Genomic DNA, 18,329 nt, shown 5'->3' with positions numbered 1-18,329 from the left:
CCTTATTTTGACTAAAACCTAAAATTAGCAAAGCAATAAGGTAACAGACACAACAATCCCATTTCTAGAACCCTTCCTGGTATTAGCAGACACTGACTTGCATGTGATGCATGCATCAACTACCTTAACACACACACACACAGCCAAACCCTCTACAGAAGCCAGGAAGGTGAGCTGTAACGTTGCACAGCCCATGGCCTGCGTTTTGTTTCTGCTTGAAGGTGCATTACCCTAACCAAGACCTTTGGCCTCAGAGTCCAGGTGTGCACATCTGCACACAGAGTCCCCTCCATCTTATCGGCTTACCTCAGAGCATAAATTAAGACTCAAAAGAGAAATGGGATTGGCTTTCATTAACATGAACAGTGAGATTTATGAGACACACTTATGAATAACCTTTTAGGAGTTAAGACAACACTGTCCTGAATGAAGGGCAACTTGAAACAGCATCAATTCAAGACTTCTAACCCTGTGTAGTATTATTAATAATGCTTCTCTATAAATCACAGAGAAAAATAAAATTAAAATCCTGCCCTGCATTTTCATTTTTCTTTCAAGTTCTATAAGCCCGTATTCTTTTTCTTTTCCTTATTCTCAGGTTATTATTCTAAATTTATCCTTCATGATCACATAAATACTACCACCACCCAAACAGGCTTTTTTTTTTTTTTTGGTAAACTATGCTGTTCTTACAGCACAGATATGCAAGGTTATTTGTGAGGCCAGAAATCACTTCATATCGAATTTACTTTCTTGCCTGTCTCTCTCTCTCTCACACACACACATGCGCGCTCTGAGGGATGGAAAGGAAGACCACCAACCTCATCTTCAGGGCCTGGAACTGCTGGAGAAGCAGGGCCAACTGCTGTTGCTGCTGTGAAGACACGGCTGCTTTCTGCACCACCTGTGCATACTGTTGTCTTCAAAAACAAAAAAGAAAGGAATAACCTGCCTATCCACACTGAGCTGACAGGAGATTCTGACAAACTTTTCCACAGAAAAAATCCAATAGTCATCTCCCTCAAAGTATATTGTCACTGGACGCAGCTGCTAAAGTACAATTGACAACTCTCCACAGTAGTCATACAACAGTTCTAAAATTGGTTGCAGAAACATCTAGACTCAGAGGTAGCATGTTGCTGAGTGAAAAAGAACAACCAAAAATTAATAAAATGCCTCCAAATCAGCAATAAACAAGAGAAAAAAATATTTTAAAAATCAGATTAACAGTTATTTCCACATGAAACAAACTTTGTGAATAATAGTTACTTGTGCAATTTATTTTAAAAAAAATCCAACACTTAATGTTCAAACTTAGAAAACTTTAGGTACTCTTTTCTAAGTCAGAGGTAGACAAATTTTCCCTGAAAATGGCTGCAGAGGAAATCTTTTCAGTTTTGTGGGTCAAACAGACTAACAACTCACTCTAAGGCAAAGACCACCATGGAACATGTGCACAGGAATGGGCAGTTTGTGCTGCAACATCACAGTGCTGACAGAGCAGGTGGCAGGGGGATCTGGCCTCCCAGACAGGCTTCATCAACCTCAAATCCTGCCTCTTCCCAGGCTAAGTGACTGCCACAACACACCAGTCCTGGCAATATGAACATTTAACTTCTCTGGCACCTCCTCATCTATGGTTTTTTCCCTGTGGGACTCAAAGCCAGCCCTTCAGGGCCAGCACCAAGGTGTAGTTTGCCAGTTGCGGAGTCAGTATCCTCTATGGTCACTGATTCATATTCTGAACCTCCATTTCTACTCCAGCTCCCTGCTGATGGCCCAGGAAAGCAGTTACAGATGGCTCCGGCCTCTGGGCCCTGACAGAGGTGGGAGTCCTGGAAGAAGCCTCTGCCTCCTGGCTTCAGATAGATTCAGCTCTACCCACTGTGTACATTAATTTGGGACAGGGAACCAAGAGAGAGAAGAACTCTGTTTCTTTTCCTCCTAATAAAAAGAAAATCTTAAAAAAAAAAAAAAAAAAGCTAGGTGCCATCCTTCTGCTGAGGCAGCACCTAGGCAACCTTGGGGGGCCTGGGAACTCCCCCACGTTTGGGTCCCAGGCAGACGGCGGGAAGTGGGGAGGGGCCTATTAGAGCGCCAGGCTGGCATGCTGGTGGACTGGGCTGTTGGAGTTCTGGTTCTGGGGTTCCAGGTGGACGAACAGGATCCCAGACCAGCAGGCTACCCTCCAGAACACTGCTGCTGTGGCCTGTGTGGTAGAGACACGCCCAGGAGCACAGAAGGGACACGACAATTCAATTCACCAAGGCCTGCAGAGGACATCTCATACACAGAGGACAGGACAAAGTGTCGATGGCAAATACCTGCGTGAACAGAAACTTTAAGGTGGACTATGTCAGCCAATGGACCTTGGGAGGATTTTCTCATCCTTGGATCGGCAACATGAACAGTACTTCAGAACTATCAAAAGCACATAAATAGTACCCTTGGAGTATATACCACATCGGGGACCTTGGGATAACATTGGGTGGCCGCTGTCCATCCCTGAGTATTAGGATGCTGGGTGCAACTTCTCCCCTTCTCTCCCTTCTTCCCCCAGATATGAGAAGAAAAGGAAATTGGAAACTATTGTATCATACACTTTCTCCTATTCCTTGAGCCTTCCACACTAATTAGTGGTCCACACGTGCAGGCATCCTGCTCAACTATGTAAATAAAATATTAAAAAAAAAAAGAGCTCACACTCAGTTTTCAAATATTTCCTCGCTCTTTCTTTAGTAACTACAGAACTTCTAAATTATAATCACATATTAACTTCTGCAAACCTGTGGTATTTCAATAAACTATAATTGGGCTTGGAGCAGTAGCCCAGTGGCCAAAATCCTCGCCTTGCATGCATCAGGACCCCATATGGACACCCGTTTATGTGCCAGCTGCTCCACTGTCCATCAGCTCCCTGCTTGTGGCTTGGGAGAGAAGTCGAGGACACCCAACGACTTGGAACCCTGTACCGGGTAGGAGACCCAGAGGACGCTCCTGGCTCCAGATTGGCTCAGCTCTGGCCATTATGGCACTGGGAGAGTGAACCAACGGATGGAAGATCTTTTTCTCTGTCTCTCCTCTTCTCCCTATATCTGACCTTTCCAAAAATAAATCAATCTTAAAAAATAATAATAAAAATAAAAAGACTATGTATAGCATGTACATGGTAAGCTGTCATGGCTACAGCTAGACAATGAAGCAGCTCAGTAGAAGCCTTTAGCTCTCCATTGTACAAGATGACTCGGACCAGCCCCCTCAGAAACTCAGTCCAGCACCCGCATCCCTGCTCTTACTGTAGGAGGAACTGCTGGTACTGGAGGTGCTGCATCTGGTATAAGGCTGTGAGCTCCTGCTGCCTGGTGAGTCGTTCCTGGTCCAATTCTCCCTGGGAGCGAAGTGAAGAAACCCCCATGAATAAACTGCCCAAAACTTAAAAGGCACACAGATAAGAACGCAAAATGGACCCCAGACTACCTTCCAAACCAATTTTTTGTCAAAGAGGGCAACTGAAAACCTCCAGCATCTTTAAGAACCAATCACTGCCTTCTACTGGGACCAGGGGGGCCCGCATTTCGAGAGCCTCTCAGCTGAGAACAGGTCCCTGTTGCAACCACTGTCCTCTACCGCCGCCAAGCCTGAACAAGGAACTGCACTACAGAGCTGTTACTAGAACTGAAAGATTGTGTAAGTCTAGGAACCTTTAACTAGTAAGTTTTAAGAAATGGAAAATACAGAAAGGAGTTAAAAAAAAAAAATCACACAGCATGGAAAAGATTTTATAATGGCACAAATTGATACATGAAGGCAATGTATATCCAAGAGAGGTTGAGAATACGTAAAGAGCTTTGAAAACTTTAACTCCACCCAACTGTAAAATGCTTCCATTGCTATGAATACACAAGTTAGATAAAAACATGTGTAGTTGAAAAAAAAATGTGTAGCAAAATAGCATTTTTAGCTTATTTTCCAAATAACACAGTTGGAATTTAAATTCTAAAAAGTCAAACTTGGTAAAAATAAGAAAATGTAAGTTTTAAGATAACAGAAAAGCATAATGATACAGACTAAATTTAGGCAAATCAGGACTGAAGAGTTTCTTATACACTGACCATGGTTTGAAATGAAGATGGAGCACTCTTCTTACCACTGCTACTCAGCAAAGATCTACTCATGCCAGCAGTCAGCGCCCCCCACAACTCTCCCTCACACGGCTGAGACTGACCGGCAGCCCTGGGGCCACAGGGCTCCAAGCTGCACCCCATGACGCACTCCAAGGCAAAAACCCACCCATTCCCAGAGAAAAAACAAGGGTCCAACTTGGAATTTAAGTGAGATAATACTCTCAGTCTGACCACATAGCAGCACAGTGCTCATTGGAGTTCAATGTGAGCAAGTTCTGCATATGGTAACCTTACAACATGCATCATGGGCCCATGAAGATGTTTCAATTGGCTATTCCTCCCCTCACAAGAGCCAGGATCCCAAATGGCATCTTTGTAACTCTGCCTTTCAAGTGAAAATTAAATAAATCTTAAAGAAAAACAGAGAGACAGACAAAGGAGCTTAGGAAGGTAAGGAGCCAAGCCATGCAGGATCTGGTACTGGAGGTGCTGTATCTGGTATAAGGCTGTGAGCTCAGTACAGGAGGCAGGGTCTATCTAATTCTACCTGCTGGGAAGTCAAAGAACAATGCCATTTCTCCAGGGAGCACACAAGCACAGTGCGTGTGAAGAAAATGAGCAAAGCATTTTCAATTTTGCAAAGATAATCATTGCTAGTTACCCAGTTTTTCATTCATACTTCCATGACCATTTCAATTACCGTCAAAGAACTCTAATTCCTGCCTCAGTAGATGTTTCCCAGGACAGGCAGGTGCTTTGAACACATCACTATTCTGGGTAAACTTAATGCACTTACCAGATGGGGAGGGGGTGCTGGACCTGGAGAGAAGGGAACCCTGCCCCACATTTTCATGATGTCACCGAGAGGTTGGAAGCTTTCATCACAAGCTCTCTTCACCAATAACGACATAGTGAAATAACCAGCTTGGAACCACTCTGCCATCTCCTGGTTATTGAAGGGACCTACAACAGGACCAATTAAAGAGACAAGCATGAGAGTAACTTCAAACACAGAGGAAAAACACCTTTCTTGGTCTGATTCTCAGGTGGTATCTGTCAAAAATCCTTATGGGCTTATATATAATTTATACATGAAACACTCAGTGTTTAAAATTTTTATTTCTGTATTTTTACTCACTGGAAAGGCAGAGAAGAAAACTACTTTCCATACACCAGTTAATTCCTGAATGTCCACAGTGGCCAGGAATGGACCAGGCTGAAGCCAGAAGCCCAAAGTCCTAATCTTTGGCAAAAATCATAAGCTGGAGACCTAGACGGAGTTCCTAGCTTTAGCCTAGTCCAACCCTAATGGCTGCAAGGGTCCTGAAGTAAACTAGAAAATGGAAGTCCTCGTTCTTGGAGCCCTACTTTTCAAATAAAATGAAAACTGAAAATTCGGGCAGGATGGTGTTGTGGTGCACATTAACCAGCTGCTCAGGGTGCCCCAAGCCTTTCCCAGAGTGTTGGCTTGAGTTCCAGCTGTCCTATCCTCATCCAGGTTCCTATTCCTACTCTTGCGAAAGCAGCAGAAAATGGCTCAAGTACCTAGTATCTACCTCCCTGTGTAGAACAGGATGGAGACGGGATGACGGGTTGGCTTGGTTGGAATCGGGCTAGTGTAGTCAGGTAAGGAATGAACCACTCACAAAAAGATGGAGCACGTTCTGTCTTGATGCTCTTTCAAAACCAAACAAAAACGAGCAAAAAACAAAACAAAAAACCTTAAAAAAAATTCTAAAGCAACAAAAGAAAATAAGAAGCATGTACACTGCAAGCCCCCAACCTGGAATTTCAGAAAACCATGCCTGCTAAGAAGTAAAAGATTTGCCAGCAGTAGATGGACATACTTCTTCTCCCTTTCCTTTCCCACTGCCAGAGCCTGGGAGTGCTGCCAGGGAACACAGGCAAGGTCTCATCAAAACCAGTGCCTTATGGCCTCGCTGTAGAACTCAGAAACAGGATGTTGTAATAAAATCATGCTTCAGTGAAGAAAAAAGAAAAAAAAAAAGAAGTAAAACTGTCCATTTTGAAAATTACAGGCCAGGCTTGCTTTGTGATCCAGCCACTGCATGGCATCTCAGGGTTTTGCCAAGCTTCCACGCCAGCTGCCTGCTATTGCACCTGGGAAGGCAGTAGCAAATGGCCACTGCCACTCAGTTGGAACACCGGGAGGGAGACCCTGCTTCCTGGCTTCAGTCTGACCCAGCCTGGGTGCAGCATCGCTCAGGGAAGTGAACCGGCAGAAGGAAACATCTCCTCTACAGTGTCTCTCCTTCTTTCTCATTTTGCTTTTTAAATAAGCAATAAAAAAAGTTTTAGAAAAGTCTATGTAACACACATCAAACACTTTTTTAAATGATGTGATTGTGTGTAGAGGATCTCAAAAATCTCCCTCAAAAACAGAAAACCAAACAGCAGAGCAGCAGTCAAAAAGCACCACTTCGAATCCTGCAAATTTCACTTCTAATCTGGCTCCCTGATGCTATCCCCGGGAATCCCGGCTCCCTGCACCCATAGGGGAGATCACGACAAATTTCCAAGTCCCTGGCATCCAGTGCAACCATCTCCAGTGTGAACCAGATGATGGTGCTCGCCCTGGCAGCATATATACTAAAATTGGAACGATACAGTGAACTAGATAATGAAACATTTGTCTCTCCCTGTACAGTTCTGTCTACAAATTAAAGAAAAAAAAATGCTTTTAACACACAAAATATACTAACATGTATAACTACTCAAAAATATGAAACATTTAATAAATCACATAAAATACAGATTTTTTTTAAACACTTAAAAAAAAAGGGATGTATTCATTTTCACTGCAAACCAACAGTACAGTAAGACTCTGCCTGCAGTGCTAACATCTATTACAGACACCAGTTCAAGCCTTAACATTTCTGCTTCCAATCCAACTCTCTGACAATGTGCCTAGAAAAGCAGTGGAGGATGGGCCAAATACTTGGGCCCCTGCCATCCATGAGAGATTCTGATGAAGCTCCTATCTACTCACTCTAGGCCTGGTCCTGCCTCTTATCCTGAAACCGAAACTATCAACAGCAACAACCAATTACAGGTTAAAAACAAGCATTCTAAGCCAACCTAGGCACCACACAAATCCTTAACGGATTTGCTGTAACACTACCCCACCTTTTCCCCAGACATTGTTAATAATTTGTATCACATCCACTTGAATGAATATTCAAGTCCCCAAACTACTGCTACAGTCACCTTTACATTCTCAAAGATGAGCAACTGAGCTGCTTTAACAAGCTGAGATGTCACAAATGACAGCATCCAAAATGCTTATATGTCCATTACATTAGTCATGACACCCTGTCTTGTATGCATGCTACTTTTCATATATCTGTTCTATGCATATCAAGACACACATCCACAACACACAGCTGTTTCTTGAGCTTCTGGAGGCAATGGGAAACACTTTAGGACTTAGAGAGGCACCACCTGCCTTGAATTTCTCCCTGAGGATCTTTATAATACCACTTCTGCATCGCTTCATGCATCAACGGAATGGACACTCCTTTAGCTCTGTGCTCCTGTAGTTTTGATGCCAGTCTCTCGTCATCCAGGGCACTGTCCTGGAGATAAGCCACCATCTTTTCAGCTTGCTAATAAAAAAACAAAAAATATGGAACAAGCACACAATCCTAAATTAATGATTGTATACCATAGCAGGTAATAATTTTCTAACAATATCATGAAATAGGTACTATCTCCAACTTTTACAGAGAAAAATCAGAATACAGACAAGTTTTGCTCAAGGTTGCAAAATTATTAAGCAAATTCACTGAGACTGAAATACAAACTAGTATGGGTCAAAGCCCAAGCTGCTGCTCCAAAGACTGCTGTGATGTTTCTTTAAAATAAGAAGCCCTGGTCAACTCTAAACTGTGTATGCTAAACTCAGAAAAATACGGATGTCAAAAAAAACACAAATGGTTCAATATACACAATTAAAAATAAAAGCTTCTACTAAATGGAAGTTTTACTAAGACACCATCTTGCTCTTTCTGTTTCCAGTATTTCTCGTCCCAAAGAGAAATTCTTCAGGTGAGAAGCAAGCTACTACTGACATTATATACATAAATAACATATACATGCAGAGGGAAAACCAGAGACAAGAATAAGGTGTTACTACGGTTGCTGTTATGTTGGAGGCCAAGAACACAGAAGTCAGTGCCCATGCACAGATGCTCCTTTCTGCCATTCTGGCATTCCACTAATGTCCCAAAAGAAAAAAGAAAAGCAAACAGCTACAGGCAACCTCAGAAGGGAAAAAATAACCTGACAGAATAACTAGTACATAGCAGAAACTTATAAGCATGACAATTACTCATCAAAGAAATACTAAATTACTAAACAATTCTTTTGTACTTAAAATATAGTGCAGAAGCTCTCCATATTTAAACATTCATGTAGTGCCCTTGTGTCTTTTATAGCAATTTGAAAGGAAGACAAAAGGAAGATCAGAGTTTACCTGCTCCAAATGTTTGAGACCCTCTTCATCATCTGGCTCCGTGGAAACACTGCCCATCCCAGGAGCACCCACGACAGGCACTTCGACTTGCCGGAGGGCAGGACTGGGACTGGGGACAGGAGGTGCAAGAATAAGAGGAGAAGTTGTGTCTGAAGGAATCTGTGACAAGGACTGCTGGACATCAGGAACCATTTCTAGAGAAACAGATGAAAATCCATTGAAATACAGACTCTTAGGAAGACAATGCTAGGCTAGGCAGTCTGCTGAAGGGCGCAGCAGAAATCCAGGCCCTGTTCTGAACCCTGATGTTTCATCTCCCTGCAGACATTAAATCTGGAATCTAAGCTTTAATATGCATTTATGAAACCTTCACAAAACCCATGTGTGGGGTCAGTGCTGTGGTGCAATAGGTTATGTGTCTCTCTGTCTGTAATACCAGCATTGTTTAAGGATGCCTGCTCCACTTTCCATCACTGCCAACATGCAGTAAAAGCAGTAAAAGATAACCAAACGTCTTTGGTCCTTGCCACCCATGTAGGAGAAGCCAGTGTGCTTCTAGGATGATCCTGGGTTTGTCCTGGCCATTGGGCCAATGTGGAGAGTAAACCAGCAAATGCAATCACAGTCTGTCTTCCAAATAAGTAAATCGTTAAAAAACAAAAGCACATTTGGGCTCAATCCCAAAGTTTATTGGAATAAGGCCTCAGGCATGTACATTCAAGAGAATGCACCGTGCAGCACATTTTAAGAAAGAAATAATGACTACAAATCAAAAAGGTCTCAAGATGTGAAAGTCCCATGGTAACGATACAAAGATTGAAATACTTCCTAAAACCCTTCGTATATGTTTAGCTTTGTTCTAGAAATAAAAATTGAAGATAAATGCTTGATCAGGTCCTTAAAATATGAATCTATTGGGGTAAAAACACACAGATCTTTATAGTACTGGACTATCACCTCAGGAATAATACTCATTGTTTAAGAAATAAGATAATATGACACCGAACTCATTTGGGAGCATTGTGTGGGAGAGATTTGGTTATAGCACTGATGCAGGAAAGGTGAAAAACAGGACACCTTTCAGGATGCAGCAGGCTTTGTACTAGTGCTGAACCCACCCGGAGTGGGGCATACCCACTATCGTGCAGAATCTCATACATCATTTTTACAAGTAGATATTTTTATGAAGAATGAACCAAGCGAACCTTAAAATTAGCTAATATAGTGTCATTTAAAAATGTGTGATAGAAAAAAATATGGAAATGACTGATATTGCCAATAAAGTATATGAATAATTTAAATCTACATAGCATCATCAGTAGAGACAAAAATTATTCTCTAGAAAAGGCAACTGACATTCAAATTCATCTACGTAATCCTTGTAGCCTCCTTTGGACAACATCAATGAGGTGGCTGGTCACTGAAGTTGGTCACATGAACAGCCATGAAAGGAAGGAAACTAACCAGAAGATGCCAAGTCACCCACCAGACCAGGCCAAGGCGGATCAGTCACAACCCTCTGCAAAACACGATTCCTGAGCCCCGACCTGGCAGGTTCTAACTCTGCTGTTGAATCCTGCGATGGACACATGTGGGACGTGTGTATGAATGGGTTTCCTGGTAAAATAACCTATTCAAACAGAAGTCCCTTAGAAGGCCTAGTCTAGCCTGCCTGTGCTCCCACACATACCTTCCCCTCTGCTGGGCACGCTGGCTGGTAGACTGTTCTCCATCCGACTTTCCTCTTCGGCTTTTCCCATTTCCTCGGCTGGTAGTTCATCTTTCCTCTCAAACTGTGCTGCTTCCTGAGGCTGATGGTCTGGAGTACCTGGTCTGACAGACGATGAGCTTTGGGATGTTTCCTCACTAGTTTCTGAAATACAAAGTCACCTTAAATGAACAAAGTAAAAATTTGGCTTCATGAAACAAAAGGAGGGGTGTGTATGTAAGAAAATGTGACTCACCAGCTCCTGCACCATCTGTTTTCTCCCCATCTTTCCTGGTTATCTTATCAGGTTCTTTGGCTTCTTCTTTATGGCTGCCCTCAGAATCAGAACACTCCTCCCCTTCCTCCACAGGCCGGAAATCCATCTCCTGCTCTTCCGGAATAGGCTCTTTCTGCACCTTCTAGAATACAGGAAGGAAAAGGAAAAAAGAAGAGACGACATTGTAGTGGAAACATCTGCGGCCACTGCCTGCCCGACACTCAAGAAACAGTGCTTACTTTGAGAGACAAGAACGCTCCTGAGGAGTCAAAAGTGCCCATTTCCTCATCAGCGTCCTCCAAGCACCATTCAGGCAGGCTGTCCCTGTCGTCGTCAATGCTTCCGCTGCCAGAGCGCACCCGCCGGTAGCCCCGGTCATCATCCCGGTCACGGAAATCAAACTCAAACCTTCTCCGGCGCTCCATGTGTTCCCGCCAGCCAGCAGAACGAGGGCCGTCTGCGGACGGGGAGGATGCAAACCCTGAGTTAGTCTTATGGGCAATATTTGAAGAAGAAAAACATGACAGAAAATAATAAAGAATAAACCCAACAAAAGTCAAACAAATCAAATAAATGAAGTCCAGAGCTCAGAGTAGCTGCTTTCAGGTACTGGGTTTTGTTTGTTTGTTTCCATCTGCTCATTCATTCCACAAACATCCCGCACAGTCAGGACTGGGACCAGGGTGAAGCCATGAGCCAGAACTCTATCCAAGTCTCAAAGGGAGGGGCCAACTCCCTTTGTGGTTTTTTTTTTTTAAAATAATTATTTTATCATCAACTCATTCATTCTTTCATTTCAAAAGCAGTAACAGAATTTCTGCTTGCTGGTTCACTGCAAAGATGCCCAACAGTCAAGGCTGAGCCAGCCAAGCTAGGAGCCAGGAACTCTGGCCGGGTTTCCCAAGGCTGACAGAGGCCCATGTACTTGGGCACAGCCGGTACAGCAATCTAGGGGTTAAACCAGTGGAAGGAAGAGCTCTCCCTCTGTCTCTGCCTTTTTCTAACTCGGCCTTTCAAATAAATGAATGAATTTTTCAAATCAAACAAACTCTATTTACAAGAAGAACATTTTATTCTTATATGCTCCACCCCTATTCACCACAACACCACTCAATTCTCTTCCACAGGAACTAGAGACTGAGACCCAGACTGCTTGAATGCAAGCCTAGGGCCACAATGCAGAGGACGCCAACTCAGGCCCTCTGTCGATTCCCAGGTCTAAACAGCCCAAGTATGCACTGTGATAGGGATCTGCCCTTCCAGGCTCACAGCTCATGTTTCCCAAGTCCAGTTCCCGGAGTGAGCACTTCAGTGTCCTTAACACCGCATCCCTACACACATCCAGCTGGGAGGAGCACGTGGATAAATTTAAATCTGATTTTACTGTTGCCCTATAAAAGTTAAAATTTCATTCACAGAACTAAAGGCACAATGTGTCACATACATAGCCTTACAGACCTTACATATGAACTAACATTAGATACTAGTGTTATAAGATAAATAGGTCAAAACGACTATAACTCAAATTTTACTCAAGGAGCTGGCTCTACAGCTCAGCACATTAAGCCACCCCTTGTGACACAAGCATCATTTGGGCAAAAGTTCAAGTCCTAGCTGCTCCGCTTAAATCCCTGCTAGTATGTCTAGAAAAGCAGTGGAAATGGCCCAAGTACTTGAGCCCCTGCTACCCATTTGGGAAACCCAGATAGGGTTCCAGGCTCCTAACTCTTGGCCTTGGTCTGGCACCAGTCCCAGTCATGTGGCCACTTGGGCAGTTGCAACCATTTGGGAAGTAAACTAGTGGGAAGAAGCTGATACGCCTCCCTCTCTCCCCATCCCATCCCCCTTTTCTCTCTAGCTGCATCTCTGTCCTTCAAATATACCCAAAATGTCTTAAAAATGTAAAGACGAGACCAGTGCCATGAGGCAGGGGCTGAAGTACTGCTTATAGCATTGGCATCCACCATGGAGGGCCAGCTGCATCAGGCTGCTTCCTAGCCAACACAGCTCCCTACCGATGTGCCTCAGAAGGCAGCAGAACAGGTCCAAGAACTGGGGCCACAGAAGACTGGGGAAGGAGTTCCTCCTGGCCTAGTCCAGGCGTGCAGGGTGAACCAATGGATCGATGATATTTTAACTTTTCTCAACACTACCATGTAACTCCATCTGGCTCAGTGGCTAAATCTTCACTTTGCATGTGCCAGGATCCCATAGGAGGGCCAGTTCATGTCCTGGGTGCTCTGCTTCCCATCCAATGCCCTACTTGTGGCCTGGGAAAGCAGCAGAGTGGCTCAAAGCCTTGGGACCTTGCACCTGCATCGGAAACCCGAAAGAAGCTCCTGGCTCCTGGCCTCAGATCAGTTCAGCTCCAGCCACTGTGGCAACTTAGGCAGTAAACCAAGGAACAAAAGATCTTGTTCTCTATAAATCTGTCTTTCCAATAAAAATAAATAAATCTTTACAAAAAAAATTTTTTAAAAAGATGCAAAATCTTGGAGGACTGTCTAGTTGATGACAAAATTGGAAAGTCAAATATTATAGAGAAATAAAAATTAGAAGAGAGGAAAAGGACAATCTATATAATCAGATTTTAAGCTGTTTGGTGGGCAGAAGGTTCAAAGGCAGAAACAGCACTAGAATTTTACTTAGTGTAACTCTCTACAACAGAACCAACATCAGACACATAGGCTCAGAAAACCTGTCCATCTCCCAAACATTCACTTTTTTGTTTTTGACCAGCTCAGATTCCTCTTCTCCCTCAGCAAAGATTCTCTCCTTTCTTCACTGAATGCTGGCTAGACACATACTCCAAAGACCTTCCACTTAGGGCATGCCCCGCACAACACACCCAGGGCCCCGAGGAGAAACCCAGCATTCGGCAGCCTGGAACACGGAGCACGAGGACTGCCCAGATCCTGTGATAGAAACGACGGCAGAAACCCTGCCAGAGGGCTCAGCTACAATCTGCTGGCATCATCGTCCCGAAATTGTACCTGAAGACATGAACTAACGGTTTTACTATTAATTTAATTTAAAAAATAAAAGCCACTTACATTAAGTGTTAAAAATAGGTTTCCACAGTACAAGGTTGGTAAAATGCTACTGATACGAGACTCCCGGGGAATGGACACGCCTAGGGTTTGCATGACTCGAGCTGCAGCTGATAATCATAAGGCATGGACTCAGCACTGACAGGGAATGAACTTTAACACAAAGTGCCCGTGTCTCCAATCACCAGCATAGCTAATGCCCAAGGAGAGCAGTGTGAAGACTCAAACAAAGAAACCTTAAAAACCACAAATCACTATTCATCTCTCTTCTCCCTCTGCAGTTAGAGGGACAAAACAATGAATTATGATTATCTTTTTAACCCGAGTTTAAAGTTTATTCCTAAAATAAACATAAATCACATTTTTAGAAAAAAGAAAACAATGCTCTTATTTGGGGAAAATATCCTGGGGGTGCAGGAGGGACACACATGATCCAATACAAGCACACATCTGTGAGATTTACAGAACACTTAAAAACAGAGTCAAAGACAGATTAGACAAAACTAGATGAAACAATTTTTGCAGCTGATGGCAGGTGCCTCCCATTAAATAGACTACGCACTCCAAAAAAGTGATGGATTCAGTTACACGAATAAAGGGCTGGCTAGGGGTGTTTCATGTCACTCAGCCTGACTCACTCCCTGCCCTCCCTGTGTAGGCACCTGTGCTGGCTTACCAGGGCTGTGAGGCCGCCACCTCTCCCCGTCCCTCCTAGCTCCAGCCAGTCGCCAGCCTCCATCCTCATCTTCGCCATTCTGTTCCTCTCTGAAGATTCGCCAGTTTTCACTCTCTGACCGTATGAATTCATGCTTTCTCCCCACAGACGTTGGTCCACCGTCCTCAAAACTTGGTCTCCCTAAAAGAGAAGTCAGAAGACAGGGTAAGCGAACATCGGCCTCTGTCAGTAAAAATTTGGAAAAACAAATGCGCCAGATCAGGTCAAGCTTTCCTGCAAATGCGTCAGCGACTGTCCTTTTTTAAAAATAATATTTACTACTATATTTTTGAAAAGCAAAGATGCAGAGAGGGAGGAAAGGAAGAAGAGATGGGAGAGAGGAGAGGAGGAGAAGAGAGAGACGAGGGAGAAAAAAGAAGAGGGAGAAAGAGAGAGGTATCAATCTTGTACCCTCTCCAAATGGCTGCAAATGGAAATGATAGTCTTACACACTTTCCTATAGTCCTTGAACCTTTTTGCCCTAATTAACTATGTAAAGATTGTCAAAAATAAAAAATAATTTTTAAAAAAGTTCCTCTAAATCATTAAAATGATTAAAATGAATAATTTCAAACATAATCAACTACAGATTTGTACTTGGGAAAGTTTGGGTGTGTGAATGCAAGGGTTTATGTATGTGATGTAAGTTTAAAAATAAATACTTATTTACAGGGGCAGCTTTGTGGTTTTATTCCTAAGTGCTCCACTTCCAATCCATCTCCCTGTCAGTGCATCTAGGAGAGCGGCAATGATGTCCCAAGCATATGAAACTCCTGTACCCATGTGGGATACCGGCATGCATTTCTCCACTCCATGCTGGGCCCTGACCAGGCCCTGACCCAGCCCAGGTCATTAGGGCCATCTGGGAGAGCGGCAATGATGCCCCAGGTACATGATACAGTATCACCACGTGGGATACAGGCATGCACTTGTACACTCCTTGCTGTGCCCTGACCCACCCAGGCCCTTGGGGCCATCTGGGAGCAGCAGATGGAAGGCAGGCAGTCTGTTTCTCACATCCTTCCTATTTCCCTCCTTCCCTTACTTCTCTCTCTCCCCCAAGTCTTCCTTTCAAATCAATACAACTTAAAAAAAGTTTGTATTCCTAATTTTAAAGCACGTACCTAACAGCCAGCTGCAGCAATTTAGAAGATGGTATCTAATTATCCATTTGTGTTTTACAATTCCAACTGTGAAGGCAGAATTCAGAGTGCAGCACTAGAAGCTCCACTAGGGACGCTCACGTCCGACACGAGGGTGACGAGTCACGACAGCCCCACCTGCACTTCCCACCTAGCTGCCTGCTGGAGTGCTTGCGATGGAGACCAAGTGCCCGAGTTCCTGCTCCCACACAGGAGACACACACCAAGTTCCTGGTTCCTGACTTCAGCCTGGTTGCTGTAGGCATTTGGGAAATCAATCAGGGAATGACAGATCTGTGTCTTTTCCTGTCACTCCAACTTCAAATGAATAAAAATTTTCTCTTAAGGTAATTATTATTATTTGAAAGACAGATATAACAGAGAGAAAAGGAGATATAGGGAGAAGGTCTTCTATCTGCTGGTTCACTTCACTCCCCAAAAACCCAAAACAGCCAAAGCTAAGCTGAGCTGAGCTGAAATGAAATAAAACCAACAGCCTCTTCCACATTTCCCACATGGATGCAGGGTTGCAAGACTTGGGCCATCCCCTCTGCGTTTCCAGGCCTTAAGCAGAGAGCTGGATCAAAAGTGCAGCAGCCAGGATACGAATCAGAGCACATATGGGATGCCCAGGCCACAGGACGGAGTATTAGCCTGATCCCAATAAAACTTCTTTAAAATTTTATTATATTGGGCCCAGCGCCATGGCCTAGTGGCAACCTGAACGCACCAGGACCCCATATGGGTGCCGGTTCTAATCCCGGCAGCTCCACTTCCCATCCAGCTCCCTGCTTGTGGCCTGGGAAAGCAGTCGAGGATGGCCCAAAGCTCTGGGATCCTGCACCCACATGGGAGACCCGGAAGAGGTTCCTGGATCCTGGCTTCAGATTAGCGCAGCACCAGTCGTTGTGCTCACTTGGGGAGTGAATCATCAGACGGAAGATCTTCCTCTCTGTCTCTCCTTCTCTCTGTATATCTGACTTTGTAATAATAATAATAAAAAAAAATCTTAAAAAAAAATTTATTTTATTTTTTTGAACAGACGAGTTACAGAGTGGAAGCAAGGGGCATAAGAATCCTCCATCTCTTCTTTCACTTCCTTATCTGGGCCAGGAGCCAGGAACTTGTTCTGGATCTCCCACATGAGTGTAAGGCCCCAAGGACTTGTATTATCCTCCACTGCTTTCCCAGGCACATTAGCAGAGAGCTGCATCAGAGGTAGAGCAGCTGGGATGCAAATCAGCAGCTGGCTATGCTGGCATTGCAGCCAATAGTTTAACCAGAACACCAGTCTAAATAAAACTAAAATATATACATAAAATTCAGTATTCCCTTGGGACAATGGCTGATGCGTAGGGGTTACCTACACGGCCTCTTTGCAGAGTCGCTGATTTCTGTAATAGCAACACCATGACAAAGTTAAATAACCAAGTATTTCACTCCAATTCTGCAACCTTAATTAATGTATAAACACAATGACTTACAAGCCAATCTAATTAGTAACTTATATTTATACCTGAGCCAAGTGTTCATAAACTACGATTAGTAGATGAGTTCAGGGCTGTAAATCCTTGAAATAGAATATTTGGTGCTGGACTAATCACTTTCCTTTATTCAAACAAAGGGGGCCACTGCAGTGCCTGCAACCTAGTCAACTGCCTGCAACACCAGCGTCCCATGTGGGAACAGGTTCACCTCCCAGCTGTTCTACTTCTGACCCAGCTCTCTGCTCACAGCCTAGGAAAGCAGTAGAGCATGGCTCAAGCCCTTAGGACTCTGTACCCACAAGGGAGGCCAGAAGAAGCTCCAGGCTCCTGGCTTTGGGTTGGCTCAGCTCCAGCCATTGCAGGCACTGAGGAAGCAAACCTGTGTATGGAAGACCTCTCTCTATTTCTCCTCTCTCTGTAAAATGTGCCTTCAATTAAAATCAGCAAATCTTAAAAAGAGATTGCATAAGTCTTAAAAGGGCATCTACGAAAATCTAAATTTTAGGGCCTGGCGTGGTGGCACAGTGGTTAAGGTCCTCGCCTTGCATGCCCGGGATCCCATATGGGCACTGGTTCAATTCCTGGCAGCCCCACTTCCCATCCAGCTCCCTGGCTTGTGGCCCGGGAAAGCAGTCGAGGATGGCCCAAAGCTTTGGGACCCTGCAGCCGTGTGGGAGACCCGGAAGAGTCTCCTGGCTTCGGACCTGCATAGCATCAGCTGTTGTGCTCACTTGGGGAGTGAATCATCAGATGGAAGATCTTCCTCTCTGTCTCGTTCTCCTCTCTATGTGCCTTTCCAATAAAAATAAAATAAATCTTAAAAAAAAAATCTAAATTTTAAATGCATGTTTCTATTCAATGGTTCAAACAAGGCAATTTGACATGGTAACAATATTTTACATTTTAGGTTCTTAAGCAGTGACTTAAGTGTAAAAGATGCTAAATACGTATGTATGTGTTAAGTCTAAATAGGATTCTCCTAAATATTGGATGAAAGCGTTGTGCTGAGTCTTGCCTATTCTGACTGCGTGGACTTCCTAAGGAGAGAGCAGTGAAAGGGCACCTGTGTGCATGGTTGACTCACAGCCAAAATGGTGTTTATGGAAAACTTGAGATAGAGCAAAGAGGCACTGGGCCAACACAATCTACAGCTGTGAGACTTGGGGCTTGCAAGTGCCCAATCTTCAAAAGCAAGAGTAGAATTATGGGAGAGACTCTGAAGCTTGTTTATGTGCAGATTTTTTTTACCAAGTGACTTTATATTCTCTATTCAGGTATATATCCTCTGATGAACAGTAAAAAATTTTCTAACAGCAAGAAGAAACAGTGAG

The 18,329-nt window shown here is 43.8% G+C and overlaps 1 protein-coding gene across 1 annotated transcript in view; it reads right to left on the bottom strand.

Moving 5' to 3' along the window:
- The window catches only part of GIGYF2 (GRB10 interacting GYF protein 2), a 109,594-nt gene that overhangs the window by 27,163 nt on the left and 64,102 nt on the right, over positions 1 to 18,329 (bottom strand). Inside the window, exons 9-17 of the mRNA XM_040972308.1 lie at positions 14,331 to 14,510; positions 10,844 to 11,061; positions 10,584 to 10,746; positions 10,310 to 10,492; positions 8,620 to 8,813; positions 7,591 to 7,750; positions 4,921 to 5,087; positions 3,297 to 3,388; positions 822 to 920 (exon numbers count right to left, since the gene is read on the bottom strand). Coding sequence (XP_040828242.1) covers positions 822 to 920; positions 3,297 to 3,388; positions 4,921 to 5,087; positions 7,591 to 7,750; positions 8,620 to 8,813; positions 10,310 to 10,492; positions 10,584 to 10,746; positions 10,844 to 11,061; positions 14,331 to 14,510 — 1,456 coding nt within the window. The remainder of the gene's footprint in view (positions 1 to 821; positions 921 to 3,296; positions 3,389 to 4,920; positions 5,088 to 7,590; positions 7,751 to 8,619; positions 8,814 to 10,309; positions 10,493 to 10,583; positions 10,747 to 10,843; positions 11,062 to 14,330; positions 14,511 to 18,329) is intronic.

The sequence above is a fragment of the Ochotona curzoniae genome, unplaced genomic scaffold, assembly GCF_017591425.1.
Source record: "Ochotona curzoniae isolate NIBS_2020 unplaced genomic scaffold, NIBS_Ocur_1.0 contig_2294, whole genome shotgun sequence".
Classification (NCBI taxonomy): domain Eukaryota; kingdom Metazoa; phylum Chordata; class Mammalia; order Lagomorpha; family Ochotonidae; genus Ochotona; species Ochotona curzoniae.
Note: the sequence above shows the minus strand (reverse complement) of the source record. Positions and strands in the feature narration are given on the sequence as shown.